The 24,101-nt window shown below is 44.6% G+C and overlaps 2 protein-coding genes across 3 annotated transcripts in view; one reads left to right on the top strand and one right to left on the bottom strand.

Annotated features, from left to right (window-relative positions):
• The window catches only part of ankrd6a (ankyrin repeat domain 6a), a 66,326-nt gene that overhangs the window by 3,385 nt on the left and 38,840 nt on the right, over nucleotides 1–24,101 (bottom strand). For both annotated transcript variants that reach the window (XM_052085753.1, XM_052085754.1), the window contains exons 8-12: nucleotides 15,975–16,085; nucleotides 15,600–15,752; nucleotides 13,572–13,685; nucleotides 12,918–13,197; nucleotides 8,607–8,932 (exon numbers count right to left, since the gene is read on the bottom strand). In XM_052085753.1, coding sequence (XP_051941713.1) covers nucleotides 8,607–8,932; nucleotides 12,918–13,197; nucleotides 13,572–13,685; nucleotides 15,600–15,752; nucleotides 15,975–16,085 — 984 coding nt within the window. The remainder of the gene's footprint in view (nucleotides 1–8,606; nucleotides 8,933–12,917; nucleotides 13,198–13,571; nucleotides 13,686–15,599; nucleotides 15,753–15,974; nucleotides 16,086–24,101) is intronic.
• Nucleotides 6–24,101, top strand: part of LOC127614482 (uncharacterized) — a 60,269-nt gene continuing 36,173 nt past the window's right edge. The window contains exon 1 of the mRNA XM_052085817.1: nucleotides 6–1,007. Coding sequence (XP_051941777.1) covers nucleotides 338–1,007 — 670 coding nt within the window. The 5' untranslated portion in view covers nucleotides 6–337. The remainder of the gene's footprint in view (nucleotides 1,008–24,101) is intronic.

Here is a 24,101-nt window from a genome sequence, read left to right as displayed (position 1 = left end):
ACTATGTCATCTTATTTCAGAGTAACCAGAAAGTGGATTTGTTAGGGAGTATTTCTTCATTTGGAAAAACAATTAAAAATTGTAGTTTACTGACACATATATATGTAGACAAAGCACTTAAATGCAGTAAAATCGAGAGATTGACAAACACAATAGAAAACCTAATGGAATCTCTAACCATTGAAATACACAATAAAAAGGCATCAAATATCATCATAAGCTGCATCTATAGGACACCAGGAACATGTATTGACACATTCAATAAAAAACTAACAGATATGCTCAGTTACTACAACGATAAGAAAACACGAATAATATGTGGTGGTAAATAAATACTATGTACAGCAACAGCTTTTTCCCAGTAATCCTGAAACCTAGCAGAATAACAGTTGACACGGCCACATTAATAGATAACATATTTATAAATAAGATTGATCATAAAATGGAAAGTGGACTTCTCATTAATGACATAAGTGACCACCTACCTGTTTTTGCAGTTGTTCATAATTATTTCGATAGAAAAGCTAAATCAACAACTCGTATAACAGAAATAAGGCTAAGAACCCAACGTTCCATCGATGCCTTTAAGCAAGACCTAGAAAAACAAAACTGGACCGAGGTCTACTCAAACGAAGACCCAAATACAGCGTTTGAAGTATTTCAGTCTACCATAATCTCCTTATATGATAAACATTTTCCATTAACTAAAGTCTCCAAAAAGTATAAAGACCCAAGTAAGCCATGGATAACGAAAGGCATAGAAAATGCATGTAAAAAGAAAAACAATTTATATAAATTGTTTTTAAAATTCAGAACTGAAGAAGCAGAAAAAAAATATAAGACCTATAAAAATAAACTGGTAAATATTATAAGAACCAGTAAAAGAGATCATTATCATGCACTATTAGAGCAGAATAAAGGTAACACACAAGAAATATGGAAAATACTTAACCAAGTAATCAGAAATAGTCCTAAAAAAATTGATTATCCAGAGTATTTTATCAAAGGTAAAAATACTATTTTGGAAAAAACTCCAGAAATAGCAACTGAATTTAATTAGTATTTTGTCAACATCAGCAGTAACCTAGCAAAACAAATTCCTGATCCAACAAACCTGCTTGAAATAGATAGATACGTAGAAAAAAACTCCTCCACGATGTTCCTTACTGCTGTAAAACAAGAAGGAGTATCAAATATTATAAAAACTTTTAAAAATAAAAAGTCAACTGATTGCTTTAATATTGATATGACAATAATCAAGCAGATAATAGAATATGTAGTGCGACCTTTCACGCACATATGTAACCTGTCATTCAAAGCTGCTATCTTTCCATCAAAAATGAAAATTGCTACAGTTATTCCAATCTATAAAAGTGGAGAAAAACATCTGTTTACAAATTATAGACCAATATCACTACTACCACAATTTTCAAAAATATTAGAAAAACTATTTTCGCGCAGACTTGATAGCTTTATACAAAAGCATGCGCTGATAAGTGAGAATCAATATGGCTTCAGGGAAAAACGGACCACCTCAATGGCAGTTATGGAGTTTGTGGAAGCAATAGCCACTAATATAGACAACAAAGAATTTACTGTTGGGGTTTTCCTAGATCTAAAAAAAGCTTTTGACACAATAGATCACAGTATATTATTGAAAAAACTAGAAAGATATGGCATTAGAGGTGTAGCTTATAAATGGATAAAAAGTTATTTAGAAAACAGATATCAGTACGTGCAACTCAACAATAAAAAAACGAATCAACTGAAAATCACTCACGGAGTTCCTCAGGGGTCAGTGCTTGGTCAAAAACTATTCATCTTATATATAAATGATATCTGCAAGGTCTCAAAACTATTTAAATGTGTCCTATTTGCTGATGATACAACTTTGTACTGTTCTGGAATAAATCTGACACAGCTCCTGATAACCGTAGAAAACGAATTAAACAAATTAAAAAACTGGTTCGACAGAAATAAATTGTCACTTAACCTGAAAAAATCAAAGTTAATTGTTTTTGGCACAAGACCAATCAAACACCAAGCTAAAATTATGGTAAACTCAATTGAAATAGAAAGAGCGTATGAAACCAAGTTTCTCGGATTAGTAATAGACTCAAAACTATGTTGGAAACCACATATTGATGACGTAAAAAGAAAAATAGCCAAGACCGTAGGGATCCTCTACAAAACCAAGGAAGTGCTAAATAAGAGATCTTTGTACACATTATACACCTCATTATTATTACCATATATGACCTACTGTGTGGAAATATGGCGAAATGCATGCAAAACAAACACACTCCCTATTCTCAAACTACAAAAAAAAAGCAATTCGAATTATTAATAGATCAAAATATACGGAACCCACAAATCCACTATTGATCAAATTATATACGATGACATTTTATGACCTGGTTGACTTTAAAATCGCCCAATTAATGTACAAAGCACACAATAACCTGCTCTGCCAAAACATTCAGAAGTTTTTCGAAATTCGAGTAAGCAACTATGAATTAAGAGGTACCAACTTATTCAAAAAACTCAAAACAAGAACAAACATTAAGCAAAGAAGTGTATCTAGCAAAGGTGTTAATCTGTGGAATATTCTCGAAACGGACCTAAAAATGAGTAAATCGCTTGCTGAGTTCAAAAACAAATTAAAAAAAATAGTACAAACAACCTACATCAATCAGAGTTAAAATGATAAATTCTAAACATTAAATATAATGATAAATCATAACTAAGTTGATATATAGAGAAAGGTATTGAAATAACCATTATGAATACAAGAGAAAATTGACACAAGAGTGCCAGAGTGAGGATGTATATAATCCCGATACAAACCAAAAGTTGTAAAAATATCACGGTTAAGGGTAAAGTATGAGCCTTAATGCAGACTTCTTCTTACTTTTTCTTTTCTGATTGATATAAAAATGATTTAGTAGATATAAACACATAACGGGGTAGGACTAGATTAATTTTTTACTTCATTCTACTCCCTTGACCATAATAACTGTGTTGAATGAAGACTGATTTCTTTCTTTTTAGTTTTTTATCTACCTTATTTTCTGTCAAATTATTACTGTATTTGTTTTATGTTCACTAAACAATAAAACAAAAACATATGTGGAAGAAAAAGATGATGATGAAAATGATATCAATTGCTTGCGGTATGGTCACACATCCACATGGTGCAAGCGGGAGCACAGAAACAGAAGTGCCTGTGGAAGTGGAAGTGGCAAAGGGACCATGAGGTCTCATGGCCTTCCAGGTATGTCAAGAGGTGGAAATGGAGGGGTCCTTTTTTTCAGAGGAGGAAGAAACTTGCCAGCTCTTCCCTCTGTATAAAAAGATACTGGCGTGAGATTTCTCAGACAAATTTTGAGATACGCATGTTGGTGAGGAGAAGGGGGGCACAAATCAGACTTAGAATGAAAATGATTCATTCAAATCCGGGATTACATAACAAAATTGTTGAAGGTTTAAAGATAAGGAAGGGAAAATATCTCAAAAATGAAAAGAAAAAAGAGATGCAAGAGAGAGAAATAAAAAGAAAGCTCTGAACATCACGACATGAAACGTCCAGTACAGGTCAGTACAAGGAAGACAAAAGTTGGAGCTAAATATGATGATAAAAAACAAGTGGGATGCAGTATTACTGAAAGAGGTGAAGGCCAAGAGGGAAGGCAAAGCCTGGTTTGGAGAAAATGAGAAACGAACTGCTAAAGCTTACTCTTCATGAGCTGCGATATTGCTGAGAGGGGAGTTGTTGCAGAAATGGTGCGATGAAGGACAACCAAGCACAATGAAAGATCAAGCTCAGTAAAAGTTATAGGCCTAGTTTTAACTCTTTTTTTAGGTATGGTTGGGGAGGAATTCTCAACCAATCAAACAACAAGAATGATCGATTAGAATAGCGGTCCCCAACCTTTTATGTCCCACGGACCTGATTAATGTCAGACAATATTTTCAGGGACCGGCCTTGAAGGTGTGGCAGATACAACAAAATAATATGATATGGCCTGCATGAAAACTGTGGAATTTTCAAAACATGATAATAAACACAAATCAAGACAAGAGGAACATCCTTTCTGGCCGCAACACTCTCTGTTCGCTATGGTAATGCTTAAACGTGCCTTCAAAATAAGATACACCGCAAATACAAAGTGCATGAAAAATATGACTCACCATCGCCGCATATCATGCAGAGTGGGCTTGCTGCATGGGAATCTGCCATTGAGATAAATCTGTATTTTCAGTAGAACACCTGATACTGTCTATTAAATATTATTCTTAAACTTATTCTTAAAAGTCGTGGGCTCCACTTTTGTCTCCTGGCTGGCCTCTTCCCCTTCCCAAAGACATTTGTTTCTTATTCATTTTGCTCGCTCTTGTGGTTGATTTTACTGGTAACCTATCACGTGATCAAGAAGCGTGTCAAGAATGACGTACTGTAGATCAGGGGTCCCCAACCTTTTTTGCCCCACCGACCAGTTTATGTCCGACAATATTTTCAGGGACCGGCATTTAAGATGTGGCGGATTAATACAACAAAATAATATGGTATGAGCTGCATGAAAACTATGGTGTGGTGCGTCTAATCTGGCCGCAAAACTGATCGCTATTAAGCGCCTTTGGCTGGTCCAGAATGCCGCTGCTCGCCTCTTGACTGGTACTTGATTTTCTGCAACTAGACGGTCATATCTCGGGGTAATAGGAGACAATGACACCTCAAGTGTGTGGTTTATGTCAAGACTACTTCGTAATTTTGTTTTAGTCGCCGTTGCTGCAGAACCCCCGCCTCACATAGGTAGGATGTCGGAAACAGTGCAACAGTGCTATTGTGGCGATTTCAGAGTATCCAGCCATAACTTTAATCCAGTTGTCTCTAACTTACTTTTAAGGCCGCCGTCATTTGCGATCCTCGGCAGTTTTATAACTCATTTTGCGACCTCCAACGTTTTGTTTTTAGCGTAATCGGTCACGTGACGGAGAAGCACGGTTTGACGCGAGTCAAGCGTGACACACACGGATGTAACGGAGAATCCGGAAATTTTAAAAAATAAAATATCTTTCGTATTCCGAAATAAGGTTCTTTCTGTGCGGCCCGGTGCCAAATGCCCGGAAATGCCATTTCCGGTCATTTTTCAAAACATCTTTCAGATTCCGAAATAAATAGAACAGAGGTAATGTAAGTTACGTATTGTAATATCTGTTTCTTGTATTTGTGTGAGATCATAGGGAGGTGAGGAGCCAGGTTGGGGGGAATATTGGCTCCGGGAGTTAGTCTGAGTGTGGAGCGCATGGGCGTGAGTTGTGGCGAACAGCAACTCCTTGAATGCGCGTGTTTATTACTTATTTTGTTATTTTAAATGATTAAGAGTATCAGCGACTGCGAGCATCCTTCTCTCCGCTACTGAGGGGCATTACATATCTGCAGGTGGTAGTGCCCGGAGCTCTTAAAGAGATGGTGCTGAGAGCATGCCATGGGAGCACCGGCTCAGGACACTTTGGCAGCACCAAGACCCTCCAACGGCTGCGCCAGGGGTTCTATTGGGGTCAGCATCGACGGGACGTAGAGGACTTCTGCCGGCGCTATGACGAGTGTGCGGCCTACAAGGGACTTCAAGACCAATCGCACGCACCGCTTCAGCAACAGAGGGTTGGGGCACCCATGGAGAGGGTTGCTATGGACATTATGGGCCCTTTCCCCGTGACGGACAGAGGGAACCGTTACGTGCTATGTGCGATGGACTATTTTACTAAGTGGCCCGAGGAATACGCACTGCCAGACCAAGAGACGGAGACAGTGGCGGATGCGCTACTGGAGGGCATGTTCTGTCGGTTTGGGACTGCAGATATCCTCCAACGTGACCAAGGTAGAAATTTTGAGTCCAAAGTTTTTGCTGCTCTTTGTAAACGCCTGGACATGCAGAAAACACGCACCACACCTTTGCATCCGCAGAGCGATGGTCTTGTGGAACGATTTAACCACACCATGCAGCAGCAGCTCGCCATCCTCACCTCCAAACACCAACGTGATTGGGACCAGCAACGTGATTGGGACCAGCACATTCCGCTTATCGTTCAGCGGTCCAAAGTTCCACGAGCTGTACTCCTGCTCTGCTGATGCTGGGCCGGGAAATTGGGACACCGGCAGAGATGGCGTTTGGAAGACCTCCCGGCAGCTCAGAGGACCAGCCGGGGCTGGAGTATGCCCGGAAACTGCAGGATCGGCTGGGGGCAGCGCACGCATTCGCACGGGACCAGCTGGAGAAAGCCGGCGCACGTCAAAAGCGAAACTATGACGTGCGGAGTAAGGGGCGGAACTTCCAGACTGGGGAACTGGTTTGGGTGTATACACCTAAAAGAAGAAAAGGGCGCTGCCCCAAGCTAGACAGCCATTGGGACGGTCCATGTAGGGTACTTGAGCGGGTGGGGGAGGCAGTTTATAGGGTGGCAGTTCCCCCCAGGGGCAGAAAGGTTGCCCTACATCGGGACAGGTTGGCCCCCTACCGGGGCAGCGGTGTTCCTGTATTTGAGGCGGGGTCCGCTTCATCCGCCAGTTCAGAACATGTGGATCCATGTTCCCCAGATCCCACCAATGTTGTCCCGAGCCAGCCAGCTGATGGTGGTATCGACTCAGAGCCAGGCCGACCACAGAGGCCGAGACGAAGACCACGACAGCTGGAGGACTTTTTTTATTGAACCCTCGGGGCGAGGGTTTCATAAAGGGGAGGACAGTGTAATATCTGTTTCTTGTATTTGTGTGACATCATCGGGAGGGGACGAGCCAAGTTGGGGGGAATATTGGCTCCGGGAATTAGTCTGAGTGTGGAGCGCATGGGCGTGAGTTGTGGCGAACAGCAACTCCTTGAATGTGTGTGTTTGTTACTTATTTTGTTATTAAAAATTATTAAGAGTATCAGCGACTGCGAGCATCCTTCTCTCCGCTACTGAGGGAGAGAAGGATGGAGAAGGAGAGATACATTACAGTATTATTTCTCTGCAGCCTGGTACCAAATGACCCAAAGATCTGGAGTGTGTGGTCTATTTGGATTAAGACGATGTAATCAAAAAGGGGTAGACCGCTTTGACTGGTGCCAAGAAAACAATGTATCCTATGTTAACAGTTATGACAATCATAAAACGCGGGGGAATTGGTTAAACAGTGCATTAGGGAGATGGTATGAGCTGGATGGATTCAGAATGAAGAGCGGACAGAGACATGGAAATTCTAAAAAAAAAAAAAAAGAAATGTACTGTTGGAAAAGCTACTTTATCTGACCACACGTAAATGAAATTTACATTGGAACCTATCAATTTACAGAAGAATAGGAAGAAGCGTTAAAAAAAGAAAAATCCTAGAATGAAATGGGGGGGGGGGGGGCACTAAGAATGATGATATTGCCAATGCATTCCGAAACAAAGCAAAATCATTTTGAAACAAAAGTGATGACAATGATGAATAAAGACACAGAAAACAAACTTCGGGAGGACATTGTCAAATGTGTCCCAAAAGCAGCTGTAAGTATGCGGAATCGAAAAAAAAAGAGAACCTGCGGCTGGTTGACCATGAAGAGGAAATATTACAAATGAGATCAAGAATCAGCAGGTTCTTGAATGCCAGAAACGAAAGAATTTTGGAAAGACTAAGACAGAGTACAGAGAAGAGCGTGACATCATAAGTCGAGCAAATGTAAGAAATGCAATTAGAATGTTGAAAAGAAGAAGCAGAGAGTTGGAGATTAAATGGTGGCACAGGATATTGAATGAGTGGAAGTGAGACAAATTATTTAGGATGGATGTACAAAAAAATCAGGAAAGAAAAGAGAGGCATGAGGAAGCACCTACTACATCAAATCTGAAAAAAAGAGGATGTCTAAGACCATTTTGAAAACAGCCCAGAAGATACTGAAGAAACGACCCACAAGAGAGATCATTACCGTCATGAAAAAGATAAAGTCTGCTCTAGGAGAAATTGGGTGAGGATGATCTAGCTGACAAAGGCGGAACCTGATGTCTTGAACAAACTGGTCACAATGATTCATGTTTGATAACGGGGCAGATCAGTGGGAAGAAGCATTGAAAATTGGCATTAAGGTACTTAAGAAAGGTGAGAGAAACAACACCAACCATTACTCAAAAGAGTCATCTGAGGAATCACGTGGAGTTGTGTGGGTTTCAAATTAAACAATCCTGCCCTGAAAGGGAAGAGATACATCTGCGAGCACTGCAGCGAACAAACCACGGCATGAAATAAATTGTCTGAGAGATCTGACAGGGAGGAAACCATGACAGGACAGTAATTCTCATCAAGAATTTGACCCTGTATTTGCAGATTTTTAATGAGGGTGTACATTGATCACACATTTTGCAACTAAGGAACAGTGTCATTTTTAGAAATAGGATCACCTCAATTCTTTGGCAATTTCAAAAACTATTCACAAGGTACGGAGTACGATAGAAATATTGCTTTTATGAATAAGTTATGATTTATGTTTTGTTGTTGTTGTTGTTGTTGTTTTTTTTTTTAACCAAACCATTTGGGTGTACAGTATAATCTTCGACCGGTGCTAGCGCAGTAGTTTGAAATCACTTACCTCCATAGCATGCCAATGATTTCTTTCTTGAATTAATGTGGGCTCCGACGGAGGGTCAACAAAGAACTCCAGTGTTCTGGTGCAGTCTGCTTGCATCTGTGTACACTTGTAGTCACTAGTTAATTTTCCACTGCGTCTGTCTGTTCTCTGATGATGATTGCTCAAGGGGCTCTGGATACTTAGGCTGGACTGCCGACTGCTGCTCGAGAAGCTGCGGCCACTCTCCTGCACTCCTGTAGTCTGGCGGCAGAGGTCATTAGCATCCACGAGAAATCCAAAAGCATGTCGGTTTTGTTTGGAGCAGAGGGCTTTCTGCTCATAGTCATCTGACAGGAGATTTTAGAAACAGGAACAAAAAAGCAAAACACACACAAAAGAATATTTACTCGGAAATGATAGACGCATGTCTGAAAACACTTCTAATATTTTATGTCTGGTGAATGTCAAACATTTGACTCACTTCGCTCTGACTACATATTTTATTTATTCAACAATTTAACACTAAATGTAGTGAGTGTGTGGGCCATTCATCTATTCTCTACTACTTATCCGAGGATGGGTCGTAGGGACAAGAGCTTTAGCAGGGAAGGCCAGACTTTTCCCAGCTACTTCTCCCAACTCTACCCGGGGGATCCTAAGGTGTTCCCATACCAGCCGGAGACATAATCTCTCCAGTGTGTCCTGGGTCGTTCCCTGGGCCTCCTGCCGGTGGGACGCCTCAACGCCACAGCTGCGCCTAGAAATTCCGTCCCTAAAGGTTCTGAACAGAATCGGTGATGAAGTGCAACTTTGGCGGAGTCCAACCCTCACTGAAAACAATTCCGACTTACTGCTGTCAATGCGAACCAAACCCTGAAATCAGGAGGTTCGGTACCTGATATTCCCAAAGCATGTCCCACAGAACTTCTCGAGGGACACGCCTTCTCCAGGTCCAAAAAGTACATGTAGACTGGTCGGCGAACTTCTATGTATCCTCAAGGACCCTGTCAAAGGTGTAGAGCGGGTCCACTGTTCCAAAGTCGGGACAAAAACCACACTGCTCCTCCTGAATCTGATCACTCGACTTGCCGACAGACCCTCCTCTCCAGTACCCTGAATAGCCCTTACCAGGGATGCTGAGGATTGTGATCTCTCTGATCTTAAAAAGAGGTACCACCACCCTGCCAATCTAGAGCCACTGTCCTGATGACCACACAATGTTGCAGAGGTGTGTCAACCGGGACACCACCACAGCATGCAGGGCCTTGAGGAACTGCGGGCGGATCTCATCCACTCCCGGGGCTTTGCCACTGAGGAGTTTTTAAACCATCTCTTACTTATATCTTTAACCCCAGAGATAGCAGAGCTAACCTCAGAGTCCCCAGAATATGCTTCCTCTAAGGAAGGCATGTTGGTGGAGTTGAGGAGGTCTTAGAAGTACACCAATTCACAACGTCCCAAGTCGAGGTCATCAGCGCCCCATCCCCATCATACATAGTGTTAAAGGTGCACTGCTTCCCTATCCTGAGATGTCAGATGGTGGACCTGAATATCCTCGAAGCCGACCAGAAATCAGCTTCCATGGTCTCGCCGAAGTCCTCTCATGCCTGAATTTTTGCCTCGGCAACCGCAAAAACTGTGCTCTGCTTGGTGAGTTAGTATGCATGAGCTGCCTCCGGGTCCCACAGGCCAAAAAGGCCTTCTCGGACTTCTTCAGCTTGATGACATCCCTTACTGTCGGTGTCCATCAGCAAGTTCGGGGTTAACTCCTGCTGTTCCTTTTTCAAATGCATATCTGATATTCAAAGTATTAACATTGATTCGTCCCAGCAATCTTTGGTAGAACTTCTTTTAATCTTCACATCAACCATGCAGGACAATATGATTGCCTTCCCCTCCTTGATAGCGTGCAGGGAAAGCCTTCTTTCATGGAAACCACAACACCCACCTTTAAAAAATGGCTGCAAGCAATGTTCTCTCAAATTTTTAATATGTCTGGGCAAACATACAAGCTCACTGAGCACACGAGGACCACTGTGAAGAACATCAGAAGTGTTCGCGGTGGCCACACATTAGTATCACACCTGGGATCATAGAAAGTTAATGGCTTATTAAAAGAATCAAATTACAGCAGCAATTTCTATTAGTTTGCTTTTAATATAACTAAGACTGGCTCACTTAAAGTGAAAAATATATTTTCTGATGAATGTGTCACTTGAGGTAGTCCAGCTTCCATTTAGTCTAGTTGATTTTCCAATGGAAAATTTGCGTAGAACTTTAACTTCACTGCATGTTTTGTCTCCGTACATTTCAAACTAAGAGAACCGCAGTTCATTTTTATTTTGGTTTGAGTCTACGTATCGCATTCACTGCTCGCTTGTTTCGCCATGATAAGGGGATTAGCATTGCATAAGAATAGCACTGTTATTCTTATGGAGCGTGTATGAGCGGAGCACATGCGCAAGTACTGCCAATGTCGTGATTGGCTGCATAGCATCATTGCATCATGCGCCTCATCTTCTGTTCCCCATTGTCTGAGACATTTCTGAGTACGTCATCCGTTGGAGCCTTCTCCTTGATGTATTCATGGAGCTTGGATGTTTCATCCTGGACAGTGGCTCTTATACTCACTAGTCCCCGGCCTCCTTCCTTTCGGCTTGCGTACAGTCTCAGGGTGCTGGATTTGGGATGGATTGCTCCATGCATGGTTAGGAGCTTTCGGGTCTTAACGTCCGTGGTCTGAATCTTTTCCTTTGGCCACCTTATTATTCCTGCAGGGTATCTGATCACTGGCAGGACATAGCTGTTTTTTGCCCGGGTCTTATTCTTACCATTTTCTTACTTATTCTTAGGACTTGCCTCACTCGGTGGAGGTATTTGGCCGTAGGCGCTTTCCTTGTTGCCAGTTCGAGGTTGGACTTGCCAACCGTCTTTTCCATGGTGGGTAATATATCTCATGGCTTCCATGGTTGCTCTTATAGCCAAGCATCTCAAGGATCACTGATGCTGAAGCGTATATCAGCTCATTGGTTTCCGTGATCGTTACGGTAGGGATTGCCCTCAGTGCTGGATTCACACTTTCCATGAGACTTTCAGGTGGTACTTCACATAGCCGTTGTAATCGGTTTCTAGGTTGCCCAGGTTTCATTCTCGCCATGATCTTAGCTTTCAGGTCAGTTGCTGCCTCGCTCAGCATTTCATTCATTGGGGCTAGACTCCCAATCATTGGGGCTTGCCTCCCAATCTCTGGTATGACCTCCTCCTCTGATCTGCCAGCCTGGGACCCTTACCATGGAACCTGCGTTGTACCTCATCAATCTCAAGTTGTGACAGCAGTTGTCGTTTGTGGATGTTGGAACACTGAGCTACTAGTTGTTTCGTGGTCAACCGTGACTGTGGGTTTCGAAGTAACCATTTAGCCCACATTCTCTGCATGTAACCCCTCTGACTAGGGTTGCTTGAGTAGTAGCATCCCAAAAGAGCCATATTATCGCATCTCGCCCATCTCGGCTTTGTTCCAGTAGCCCATTTTTCATGAAGGTGCTCAGGTTCCCCAGCACCTGACGCAGACCTTGTTTGGCCGGGCGACGTCTGAGCCGGTATGTCATTCATTTTATTGTCTCTTATCATTGTATGAGGTAGGTATTAGCGTGAAGGATCTTGCCCAAGGACCCACACCATCCCGTCTCCCGTATGCCAAAACAACTGAGCTATCCAGCCACATATATATATATATATATATATATATATATATATATATATATATATATATATATATATGCAATCAAACCTCGGTTTTCTAACGTTCTCGACCAATTCGGTTTTCGACCAAAAATTTCAATTTTTTTTTTTTTTTATGCCTTGGATGACAAACAAATTTCGGTTCTCGAACAAACTGAGCGCACCATTTAACTCCTATCTCCTTCCTTACACGAGAAAGTGACGCTTCCTCGGGTAGACGAGGAAGTGACGCTTCCTTGTGTCGCTTTCCATTGTGAGCGGACATGTTCAATAAACTTTTTTTTTAAAGAGTGCGGTTTCCGTTTTCGAACAGCCTTCTGGAATGGATTATGGACGAAAACCAAGGTTTGACTGTGTGTGTATATATATATATATATATATATAGATAGATAGATAGATAGATAGCATACATGCAACAAGTGTAAGGTGGCTTTGCTATTTACAATTGTTACTGTTTTTTCACATTTTTTATTTTTTATTTGCACTGTGAACGTTGATCTCGCAAGAAAATGTTTTCAAAAATAATTTTATAAATGAAAGTAAAAAATGAGCCAAACCAAAGGAGAATAGCTGTAACTTACTCCTACTTACCAGGTGACCAGTTTGTATTTCTTCCAAAGTATTTCCGACTCCCCATCAGCTCCTGTTTGTCTCCCCCCAGACTCTGGGTAGATTTCATGGGACAAATGTTGACGTAAGTAGCCAGTGATGTGCCACTCTCGGCAGATACTACAGAAAGCAAGGGAGTGGATTCCAGTCCAGTGTCCGACTGTTCCACAGGCGAGGAGGGAAGCAATTTATAGTGCTGGGATTCAACTGAAATTGGAATCTGGGCCATACACCACTTCTTCAGATCACAATTCATTGCTTTCTGTTGAACAGAAGAAAAATGTTTTTTTTTTCATTAAGAAATCTGTTCCGAACAAGAGTATAAAACTCAGTCCATAAATGTAATTGTGAGTTGTCCTTGAGTTGTATTTTCTGGTCTTATTTAGCATCAATAAATGCATGCTGCTTAATTTGTACATTACAGCATAAATCACAAAACAAATCAAATGTACTGCTTTTGGGGATAGCTGCATGGTATGTGGGTATTGCCATAAAAGGCTAAAACGCATGATCGTAACACACACTTTGGAGGGTGTTTTTGCATTCTGTGACAGATGCAAATTCTGTGACAGATTGGGTTGTTTAAATTGACTTTAACAAAACTTAAAATAATGTTTGTTGGATGTTACTGTGTACCTGAGCAATCAGGGCTTCCTCTTTGCCTTGCGCAACCACCTGCTCAATCCTGTGCATTATGTTGTTCCTCTCTGATGCTGCCCTTTCTTGATTCAGCATATCCAACACTTTCATCTACAACCAATTCAGAAAAAAAAATTGTGGTCATTTGAAATATATAAATCCTCCTCAACTTTCCTAGTTATTATATGCCTCTTTGAAGAGAATGATTTATATTAAATGGGTTACTTCTGTTGAGACACCCATTTTATTACATCATCATAATAATGATAATAATAATAATAATAATACATGTCGTTTGTATTATTTTTTTATTATTCATCTTTTCAAAAGAACTCTAAAGATCCTTTATAGTTGTAGATTAAGTGAGCAAAACAAACAGACAAGCATACTTCCCTTGGGTCCTTAACCCCCCCCCCCCCCAAAGTTACGCGTTTTACAATTTTGTAAATGATGTATGTTGTGTTATACAAACATTCTTTTTTTTTCAAACACTCAAAATTTTCAGAGGCATCTGTGCTATCCATACATTTTTTAATAGTTCTTTGGGATTTTTTTGCCCTTTATGGACAATAAGGGCAGTACTGTGCTATGACACTTCAAAGAAATCTATAAAAATAAAACCTGAATTGGAAGATGTCATATCACACAAGTAGAGCCTTGATAATGTCAAAGAATTATCAAAAAAAAATTCTCGATGAAAAAAAAAATTGTGGAAGTGCCGTTTTCTTGAATATGTACAAGGAAAGTCACAAACACAAAACGGTATAGAGGTAAAAAAAAATGTCCGTTGTTATTGTGTGCCCTTCCGACGAGTCCATGCGCCCCGGCGCCGCCTGGAGGCTTGCCGGTGTAAACTTCAAGCTTGGAGGCGGGGGCGGAGGGGGAGGCGGAGGGGGAGGCGGCTGCCAGCGGCGTTCAAGGCGCTGCCAGCGGCGTTCAAGGCGCTGCTAGCGGCGTCCAAGGTGGCTGCTGGCGGCTCGAAATCGGCGAGCGGTGGCGGTCGAATGCAGCTTTTTTTTTCTTTTGCAAAAAATAAAGTTATGTTGGGTACTCGGCGGCTGTGTGCGCCGGCGCCCGCGGGGATAGGCGTAGGGGGTGGGGTACGGTGCCGGTCATTGGCCGGTTTCCTACCCCCTCTGCCCTGGCCCACAGCGCCCGCTCCGCGATGGCAGCTGGTGGGAGAGGTGTGGGGCGTGGCCCGACGACGGGCTACGGCGCCGGTCATTGGCCGGTTTCCTACTGCCCCTCGCCGACCCACAGCGCCCGTCTCGCGGCCTGAACCACGCGAGGGCGTCAGCGGCGGTGCACCCAGCCCATAACTTTTTTTTTTTGCAAAAGAAAAACAAAGTTGTGTCTGGAGGTCCCAACAAAGCCCTACAAACAATCCCGACCGGAATTGTTCATGCAATAATGCCCCGCAAGGCGGTCGTATCTTCACAGCCCTGCCCAGCACCTAGAGTCTCATCAAGCTGGTGACTCTCTGGCATACAGTCTCTTCTGTTGTTTCTAAGTGTGCGGCGGAAAGAGAGAGAGAGCGAGAAAGAGGGGGCGGGTGTGAAACCCTACTTCGTGGATTTTCCTCTTTCGCAGAGGATCTCGGTCCCCATTAACCGCGATAAGTGAGGGATCACTGTATTCAAACAAAGTCCTGAAAACCACAGGAAACCAAAGTTACAAAATGTGAACAGAAACAAAATGTGACAGGGGCGCACAGAGATGCACACACACAATGATCCAACAAAGATGGCAGGGAACTAAATACAAGCAAAGTGACGGGACAGTGAGAAACATTTGGTCAAGACACCAAGGTTGAGGGAGCTGATTGGTTTGACACAAGGGGCACGGCTGACAAGAACAGGTGCAGACCAAAACAAAAACATAACAAACCTTCTTCACTAAGACTGAAAAATCCCAGTTCTAAGTGTACATCCTGCTTGAATGGTACAACAGTGATTTCCGAACGTAATATATACAGTGTAACAACATGTTTGAGCTATTTGTATGTATTTAGTCGTAAAAGCAGACCTGATGTTTGCTCTTGCGGTCCATCTTGCGCAGCCTGCTGTCAACCTGTTCGTGCATGTTCAGGATGTGTAGTCTCAGCTCCTCTTGTGTGCCCTTCAGTTTCTCTTCTAGTTTTTTAATCTTGGGCCTGCAATGGCAGCCATTTGCTGGTGCCTGGAGAGAATAGCTCGCGGTTAACAAAGCTCCAAACTGAAAATTAATCAGTGATTTGCCAGATCTCACCCAGGCGCATTTAGCAATACATGATTTATCAAATACATCTCCAAGCAATACAGATTTGTCTTTCCCTTTTTTATGATTATTATTTTTTGAGGGGGCTGAAGGTGGGGGTAATATCTGGTAATTACTTCTTGTAAAAAATTAACAAAAACTAACTTGTCGAACGTTTCCATCTGTGTCACGGTACAAAGTATAAAGGTGAAAACAATTTCCATAGGAGATTGGTGAATTGTCTCTGGCGATTGGATCCCTTTTTATGTGAAATTCCTGCAAAATGACAAAAAACACACGCAGACAACCAAACACACACACACACACACACATACACAAACACACACACACACACACACACATTTTTCATGATAGGCCATCGAATGACATCGAATGACACCCTTCCAAAAGAACTGCTCTTCTTCACCTCAAATTTAGAAATATGTATCAATGCTTTAGTCTATTACTGTACAAGAAAAGAGCAGGATTTACTCAAGGCACCGTATTTTCCTCACTATAAGGCTCACCGAAAAGTCTTCAATTTTCTTAAAAGCTCACCGCGCACCTTGAAATCCGGTGCGCCTTGTATATAGTCATTACGGTAATACGTCGACACGCAAGATGGCTCCTTGCTGGAGACATGCTTACAATGTTATAACTTGCTGTTGGTTCAGTGAACTGTGTCGCTTTATTAAATATATTTTTGTTGCAACTCCGAAAAAGAGGAGAGCTGTGGTGATGTTTTTTAAAACGCACACTTTATTTATGGTTTTCACAGTCTCAACAAAGACAGGTACGTCTTTGTCTGTCTCCGTGTCTTCTCTTCTGTTCGACTCGAGAGATGTTCATGACCACCTCTGAAAAATGATTCCTTCAATGTAACGACAAGAATTGAAAATAATGCATCAAAACAGAAAATCAAGCAAGTTAATCGAAATAAATTTTATAGCCCCCCTACAGAATTTTTTTTGTGACATGCCTGTCCCCAAGAAACACATCACCAGCAGCCTGAATGATTACAGACCAGTGGCACTGACCCCAGTGGTCCTAAAATGTCTTGAGAGGCTAGTTTTTCGCCACCAAAAATCACAAAACCTTGACCAGCATCAGTTTGCCTATAGACAAAATAGATCAACAGCTGATGCCATCTCCACCTTTGTTCATGCTGCCGCAAGCCATGGAGAGAATCAAAGAAGCTATATCAGGGTGCTTTTTGTGGATTTCAGTTCAGCATTCAATGCCATCCTGACCGACATTCTCATCACAAAGTTGAAAGACCTGGACTACCCATCCACCACCTGCAAATGGATCAGAAGTTTTCTGACAGATAGACCACAGACTGTGAGGGTGGGGCCCCACACAATCTCCACACTGATACTCAGCACAGGCTCCCCCCAGGGCTGTGTGCTGAGCCCCTTTCTGTTCACGCGCGACACACATGGCTGTACCGCCACGGATGACTCCAATGTCATTGTGTAATTCGCCGCTGACACTACATTGGTGGGTCTCATTTCAGATTGTGATGAGATGGCATACAGGGAAGAGGTACAGAGACTCGTAGGCTGGTGTTCATCAAACAACTTGCTGCTGGACACCAGCAACACAAAGGAGATGGTGATGGACTGGAGGAGCAAGAGAGTAGACCCCTCCCCACTACAGATAGGCGGTGTCTGTGTGGAGAAGGTCTCGACATTTATGTTCCTGGGTGTGCATGCAGTGGATGACCTCAAATGGCACAACCAACACGGAAGCTTTGGTCGGTCGGGAAAGTGCAACAGAGGCAGCACTTCTTAAGATTGCTGAACCTGACCGTTTTTTGTGCATATGCACCAAACAGCAGCTCAGCGTACCCACCCTTTTTGGAGTCCTTGGAGGGTGTGCTGGAGAGTACTCCTGCTAGGTAATCTCTTGTTTTGCTGGGGGACTTCAATGCTCACGTGGGCAATGACAGTGAGACCTGGAAGGGCGTGATTGAATGGCCCCCCGGATCAGAACTCCAGTGGTGTTTTGTTTGTTGCACATGGCACCAGGACACCCTAAGCCGCAGTTCGATGATTGGTTTTGTGGTTGTATCATCGGATTTGCGGCCTCATGTTTTGGACACTTGGGTGAAGAGAGGGGCGGAGCTGTCAACTGATGTCCACCTGGTGGTGAGTAGGCTCCGATGGTGGGGAAAAGATGCCGATCCGTCATGGCAGACCCAAACGTATTGTGAGGGTTTGTTGGGAGCGTCTGGCGGAATCCGGAAAAAGAGTTTCAACTTCCACCGCCCGGAGTTCCTCAAGGCTCTGGATGCTGTGGGGCTGTCCTGGTTGACACGCCTCTGCAGCATCGCGTGGTCATCGGGGATAGTGCCTCTGGATTTACAGACTGGGGTGGTATTCCCTCTTTTTAAAAAGGGGGGCAGAGATGCAAGACTGAGCTGGACAAAATGAGTGTGGCCGGTGAGATAGGAGTGGAACCAACTGAGGGGTGTGTGGGAGAGACCAATGGAGGTGAGTCTATTAAGGAGGATAGGGTGGGAGATTGTGTCAAAGGCGGCGCTCAAGTCTAAAAGGATGAGGATGGAGACGAAAGCGGGATCAGATGCTATGAGGAGATCATTTACAATACAATACAATAGGGCAGTCTCTGTGCTGTGGCGGGGGCGGAAACCAGACTGAAAGTGTTCATAGAGAGCGTGAAGGGACAGGTGGGAGTGGAGTTAAGCAGCAACAGTTTTTTCTCAGATTTTCGAGATAAATGGAAGGTTGGAGATGGGGCGGAGGTTATCGAAGTTGTTGGGGTCAGAGCCATGTTTTTTCAGTGTGGGGGTGATAGCAGCGGTTTTGAAGAGCGATGGGACAATACCAGAAGAGAGTGAGTAGTAGATTATAGCAGATATGAGAGGAAGCAGGGAAGGAAGGCAGGATTTAACAAGGGATGAAGGGAGGGGATCGAGCTGGCAAGTGGTGGGCTTGGATTTGAGTATGAGGTTGTATAATTCATCAGTTGTGGGTGGAACGACGAGAGAATTTAGAATATTTGTGAGGCAGGCATTGTAGTGAGCGGTGAGGTCATCCGGGTTTGAAAGGGCGTCTGGGGGCGGGAAACGGTCGATAATGGAGCAGATGGTGTCAATGTTGATATTTTTGGTATTACGAAAAGAAATGAGGCGGGAGGTTTTGATTGAAACGGAGTACGGTGTTAAAAGTGAGGAGGAAATGATCGGTTTCAGGAAAAACATCAGCAGTGGGCTTGGAGGGGCAGAGGCCAGAGCAACAAACCAAGTCCAATGTGTGGCCTTTGATGTGGGTCAATGGGTGAAGTCAATAAGACAATGTATCCCAAGTCTCTCCAGACAGGATGCAAAGTCTCTGGTGAGTGGCAGGTTGGGGCTGTCCACGTGAATATTGAAATCTCACAGAAATTAAATTTGGCGAGAGAGTGGATAAGTGTGTGATTAAGCTTGAAAATTCATTGATAAAATCGCTATTAGGCTTCGGGGGATGATAAACTGTTGCAATGATGGTTGGCGAGAGTCCAGGGAGTTTAAACACCAGGCATTCAAAAGAGTTTGATGCAGGGACGGAGACAGGCAAGACTTTCCACTTCTCGCGGTGGATTACCACGACGCCTCCTCCATGGCCGTTGCCACGGGGACGGCAGATGTAAACAAAGCCGGGAGGAGTGGAGTCATTCAGAGCAGCGAAGTCGATTGTTTGTTGCCAGGTTTCTGTTAAAACAAGGAAGTCAAGTTTGCGTTCGGCGAGGACGTCTTGAATGAGGTGTCCCTTGTTCGTGAGTGAGCGGATGTTCAACAGTCCAAAGTTGACGGCGGAGGTGTTATGTTTGACGGCTGCAGTGCTGTTAGGCAACCTAGCCAGGCGGGCTACTGCATGGTAGTTGGTGCTGCGGACGCGGTTTCTGGGTGTCGGGATGTGGACCAGATTGAATTGATTGAGCCGGGCTTTTTATAGTCAACATGTCTACGCGACCCGCGTTGAATGTAGCGACGTCAAGGCAGGCGAGCGATGTCAGGATGATGGTGCAGCTCCGGCGGTGGAGGCTCCGGTGCAATCCTCCGGATCCAGAGAAGATCCGCGACAGAATGGTGGAGCAGTCCTGTCACTGGATGATGGCACAACGTCAGGAGTATCAGAAATAACCCAAGGGTGGCAAAGTTGTGGCGCCCCATGACAAGGGAGAAAGGCCGGTGCAGTGACAGCCGGTAAGCTTAAGCCCATGGACTAAGTTACGAACTGGGGTTTGATTGGACGGGTGAAGCTATGATTTGTTACATCAATCACAGTCCAAACAGTCCAATACAGAAGGGCAAAAGAAAAATCAGAAGGAATATCTGAGCTTTGAAAAGTTGGGCTGCCTCCGTGAGTCGTCACCTTACCGTGGTGGAGGGGTTTGTGTGTCCCAACGATCCTAGGAGCTAAGTTGTCTGGGTCTTTATGCCCCTGGCAGGGTCACCCATGGCAAACAGGTTCTAGGTGAGGGGCCAGACAAAGCACGGCTCAAAGACCCCTGATGAAGATTAAAATAAATTGATCTAAGTTTCCCTTGCCCGAACGCGGGTCACCGGGGCCCCCCTCTGGAGCCATGCCTGGAGGTGGGGCTCGTTGGCAAGCGCCTGGTGGCCGGGCCTACACTCATGGGGCCCGGCCGGGCACAGCCCGAAGAGGCAACGTGGGTCCCCCTTCCCATGGGCTCACCACCCATGAGAGGGGCCAAAGGGGTCGGGTGCAATGTGAGCTGGGCGGCAGCCAAAGGCGGGGACCCTGGCGGTCCGATCCTCGGCTGCAGAAGCTAGCTCTTGGGACATGGAATGTCACCTCTCTGGCAGGGAAGGAGCCCGAGCTGGTGTGTGAGGCAGAGAATTTCTGACTGGATATAGTCGGACTTGCCTCCACACACAGCCTGGGTTCTGGTACCAGTTCTTTCGAGAGGGGTTGACTCGCTTCCACTCTGGAGTTGCTCACGGTGAAAGGCGCAGAGCAGGTGTGGGCATACTCATTGCCCCACGGCTCAGTGCCTGTACATTGGGCTTCACACCGGTAGACGAGAGGGTTGCCTCCCTCCGCCTTCGGGTGGGTGGACGGGTCCTGACTGTTGTTTGTGCATATGCACCAAACAGCAGCCCAGCATACCCACCCTTTTTGGAGTCCTTGGAGGGTGTGCTGGAGAGTACTCCTGCTGGGGACTCCCTTGTTCTTCTGGGGGACTTCAATGCTCACGTGGGCAATGACAGTGAGACCTGGAGGGGCGTGATTGGGAGGAACGGTCCCCCCGATCAGAACCCGAGTGATGTTTTGTTATTGGACTTCTGTGCTCATCACGGATTGTCCATAACAAACACCTTGTTCAAACATAAGGGTGTCCATATGTGCACTTGGCACCAGGACACCCTAGGCCGCAGTTCGATGATCGACTTTGTAGTTGTACCATCGGATTTGCGGCCGCATGTTCTAGACACTTGGGTGAAGAGAGGGGCGGAGCTGTCAACTGATCACCACCTGGTAGTGAGTAGGCTCCGATGGTGGGGAAGATGCCGGTCCGTCCTGGCAGACCCAAACGTATTGTGAGGGTTTGTTGGGAGCGTCTGGCGGAATCCCCTGTCAGAAGGAGTTTCAACTCCCACCTCCGACAGAGCTTTTCCCATGTTCCGGGGGAGGCGGGGGACATTGAGCCCGAGTGGACCATGTTCCGTGCCTCTATTGTTGAGGCGGCCAAACTGAGTTGTGGCCGTAAGGTGGTTGGTGCCTGTCGTGGCGGCAACCCCCGTACTCGCTGGTGGACACCAGCCGTAAGGGATGCCGTCAAGCTGAAGAAGGAGTCCTATCGAGCCTTTATGGCCTGTGGGACCCCAGAGGCAGCTGACGGGTATCAACTGGCCAAGCGGAATGCAGCTTCGGTGGTCGCCGAGGCAAAAACCCAACCGTGGGAAGAGTTCGGTGAGGCCATGGAAGGCGACGGCTTCGAGGAAACTCTGGTCCACCATCCGACGGCTCAGGAGGGGGAAGCAGTACACCACTAACACTGTGTACAGTGGGGATGGGGCGCTGCTGACTTCGACTCGGGACGTTGTGAACCGGTGGGCAGAGTACTTCAAAGACCTCCTCAACTACACCAACACGCCTTCCTTAGAGGAAGCAGAGCCTGGGGACTCTCCTATCTCTGTGGTTGAAGTCGCCGATGTGGTTAACAAGCTCCTCGGTGGCAAGGCCCCAGGGGTGGATGAGATCCGCCCTGAGTTCCTCAAGGCTCTGGATGTTGTGGGGCTGTCCTGGTTGACACGCCTCTGCAACATCGCGTGGTCAACAGGGAGAGTGCCTCTGGATTGGCAGACCGGGGTGGTAGTCCCTCTTTTTAAAAAGAGGGACCGGAGGGTGTGTTCTAACTACAGAGGGATCACACTCCTCAGCCTCCCTGGTAAGGTCTATTCAGGGGTGCTGGAGAGGAGGGTCCATCGGGAAGTCGAGCCTCAGATTGAGGAGAAGCAGTGTGGTTTTCGGCAGCAGGTGGCGGGTTGAACATTCTTGCTGATTGCACACCTGCTGCCAATCTGTCATAATTGCACCCTGTATTTTAGGTACGACTAATTGGCATTTCTTTGCCAGAGAATTGTATGCCACTGTTCATGCCAATGAAATGTGTTTTCTGACCATGTTTGGACATGCTGCATAATTTTCCTAGGTAGGACGCAGAGACGCCGGGACGAAGCAGTCGAAAATGGTTGAGTGTGTGAAGCAAGACTGGATTGGGGGCTGGAGTGGAATGATTGTCGTATGAAGACAGTAATTCCGTGCGAAGACAGTAAAACAATCGAACGTAAAAACACCGTATAAACACAGAAGTTGTGGGAGAACAGCAGCAGCCAGACGCGGCAGCCAGACGCGGTAGCCAGACGCGGCAGCCAGTTCGCGGCAGCCAGACGCGGCAGCCAGACGCGGCAGCCAGACGCGCCAGCGTTCACTCAACCCGGAAGTTGAAACTAATAAAGTCTATCTTTGATTAGACTGGTCAATTTGAATTTAGCTCTGCTAAGACCTTTATTCACGGTTGTAGTTTGTTTGACAGTATTTGTGCTTTGCACAAGATAGATTTTGACAGGAGATTTTGACACAGATGATTTTGTGATCACAATATTATTTGTGATCGAGAGATGGATTGTGAAGGAATTATTCCTCTCTGTTTGCTGTAACTGTTCAAATATTTGAAAGAAAGAATATAGAATGCCGTTGAATGTATTTCCTGCTTACTGTGATTACAATCACTTTTAGTGCCCCCTCAACCCCACTTTTTGGACCCCACCAGCGGACATGTTAACATCAAAAGACTCACTGTTATTGAGGAATTGCACCTTACTATGAGTACTGCTGATCTCAGTCTCTTTCCTGAACATCTGTTTAAACAAAGAATGTAGCGTTAAGTTTATATCTTCTTCCTCCTTGAGTGGTTAACAGCCCCCAAGTGTCTTCCGTGCCCCCACACTTGTGAAAGGGCCTGATTGCTGTGAACCTCCCCAGGGAGGACCCCTTATCTCAGGATGTATATCCAGCTCGGGGATTTGGTCCTTGTTATCATGCAAATATCGAATTGCATTGACCTTTCTTTTTTTCTGACTTTTACATAAGAGGCAGTACTCCTCATTTCTCATTAATCATATTGTCTCTACTATATAATCTCATGACTGTGTCTCTTCTGGGCTTCCTGACTGAAATCTGGAACCCTCAGGAGCCGGAATCGATTTGTAAACTGCGGAAAATAAATTAAAAGCTTTGAAGAAATTGTTCATGGACTCCAGCCTGTATTTGGATAACCAACATCGTCACCCTCGGAAATTATCGAACACGCGGAGGAAGAGAAAGGCCGCTCTTCTCCTAACACCTGTGTGTCTATTATCTTGTTCTCGTCCTAGTTGCTCTTGTTCCTCGTGTCTGATATTTTCTGTGAGTATGGTTTTCATTTAGGTTTATAATTCCTCGTATATGTGAATTGCTGTCTTCACAGTGTGTTTTCCTCCTTGTCTTAGCAAGCACTTTTCGTTATCGTGTTCTTTTGTGTTTTCCTGGTCCTTGTTTTGACCAGCGTTTTCGGTTTCTAGTTTTGTAATAAACATTTTTTTGTACGGAGCTCCTGTTGGAGTCTACTTTTTGGTGATCCAAAACATTCGCGTTCTCACTTGGTTCGGAACGTGACACTATATGTGCTTCCAACACAGTTTTGCATTACTCATCCAAGAAATGTATATTCATAAGCTCTTTCTATTTCAATTGAGTTACCATAATTTTAACTTGGTGT

This window comes from Hippocampus zosterae, chromosome 14 (genome assembly GCF_025434085.1).
Source record: "Hippocampus zosterae strain Florida chromosome 14, ASM2543408v3, whole genome shotgun sequence".
Taxonomy (NCBI): domain Eukaryota; kingdom Metazoa; phylum Chordata; class Actinopteri; order Syngnathiformes; family Syngnathidae; genus Hippocampus; species Hippocampus zosterae.
Note: the sequence above shows the minus strand (reverse complement) of the source record. Positions and strands in the feature narration are given on the sequence as shown.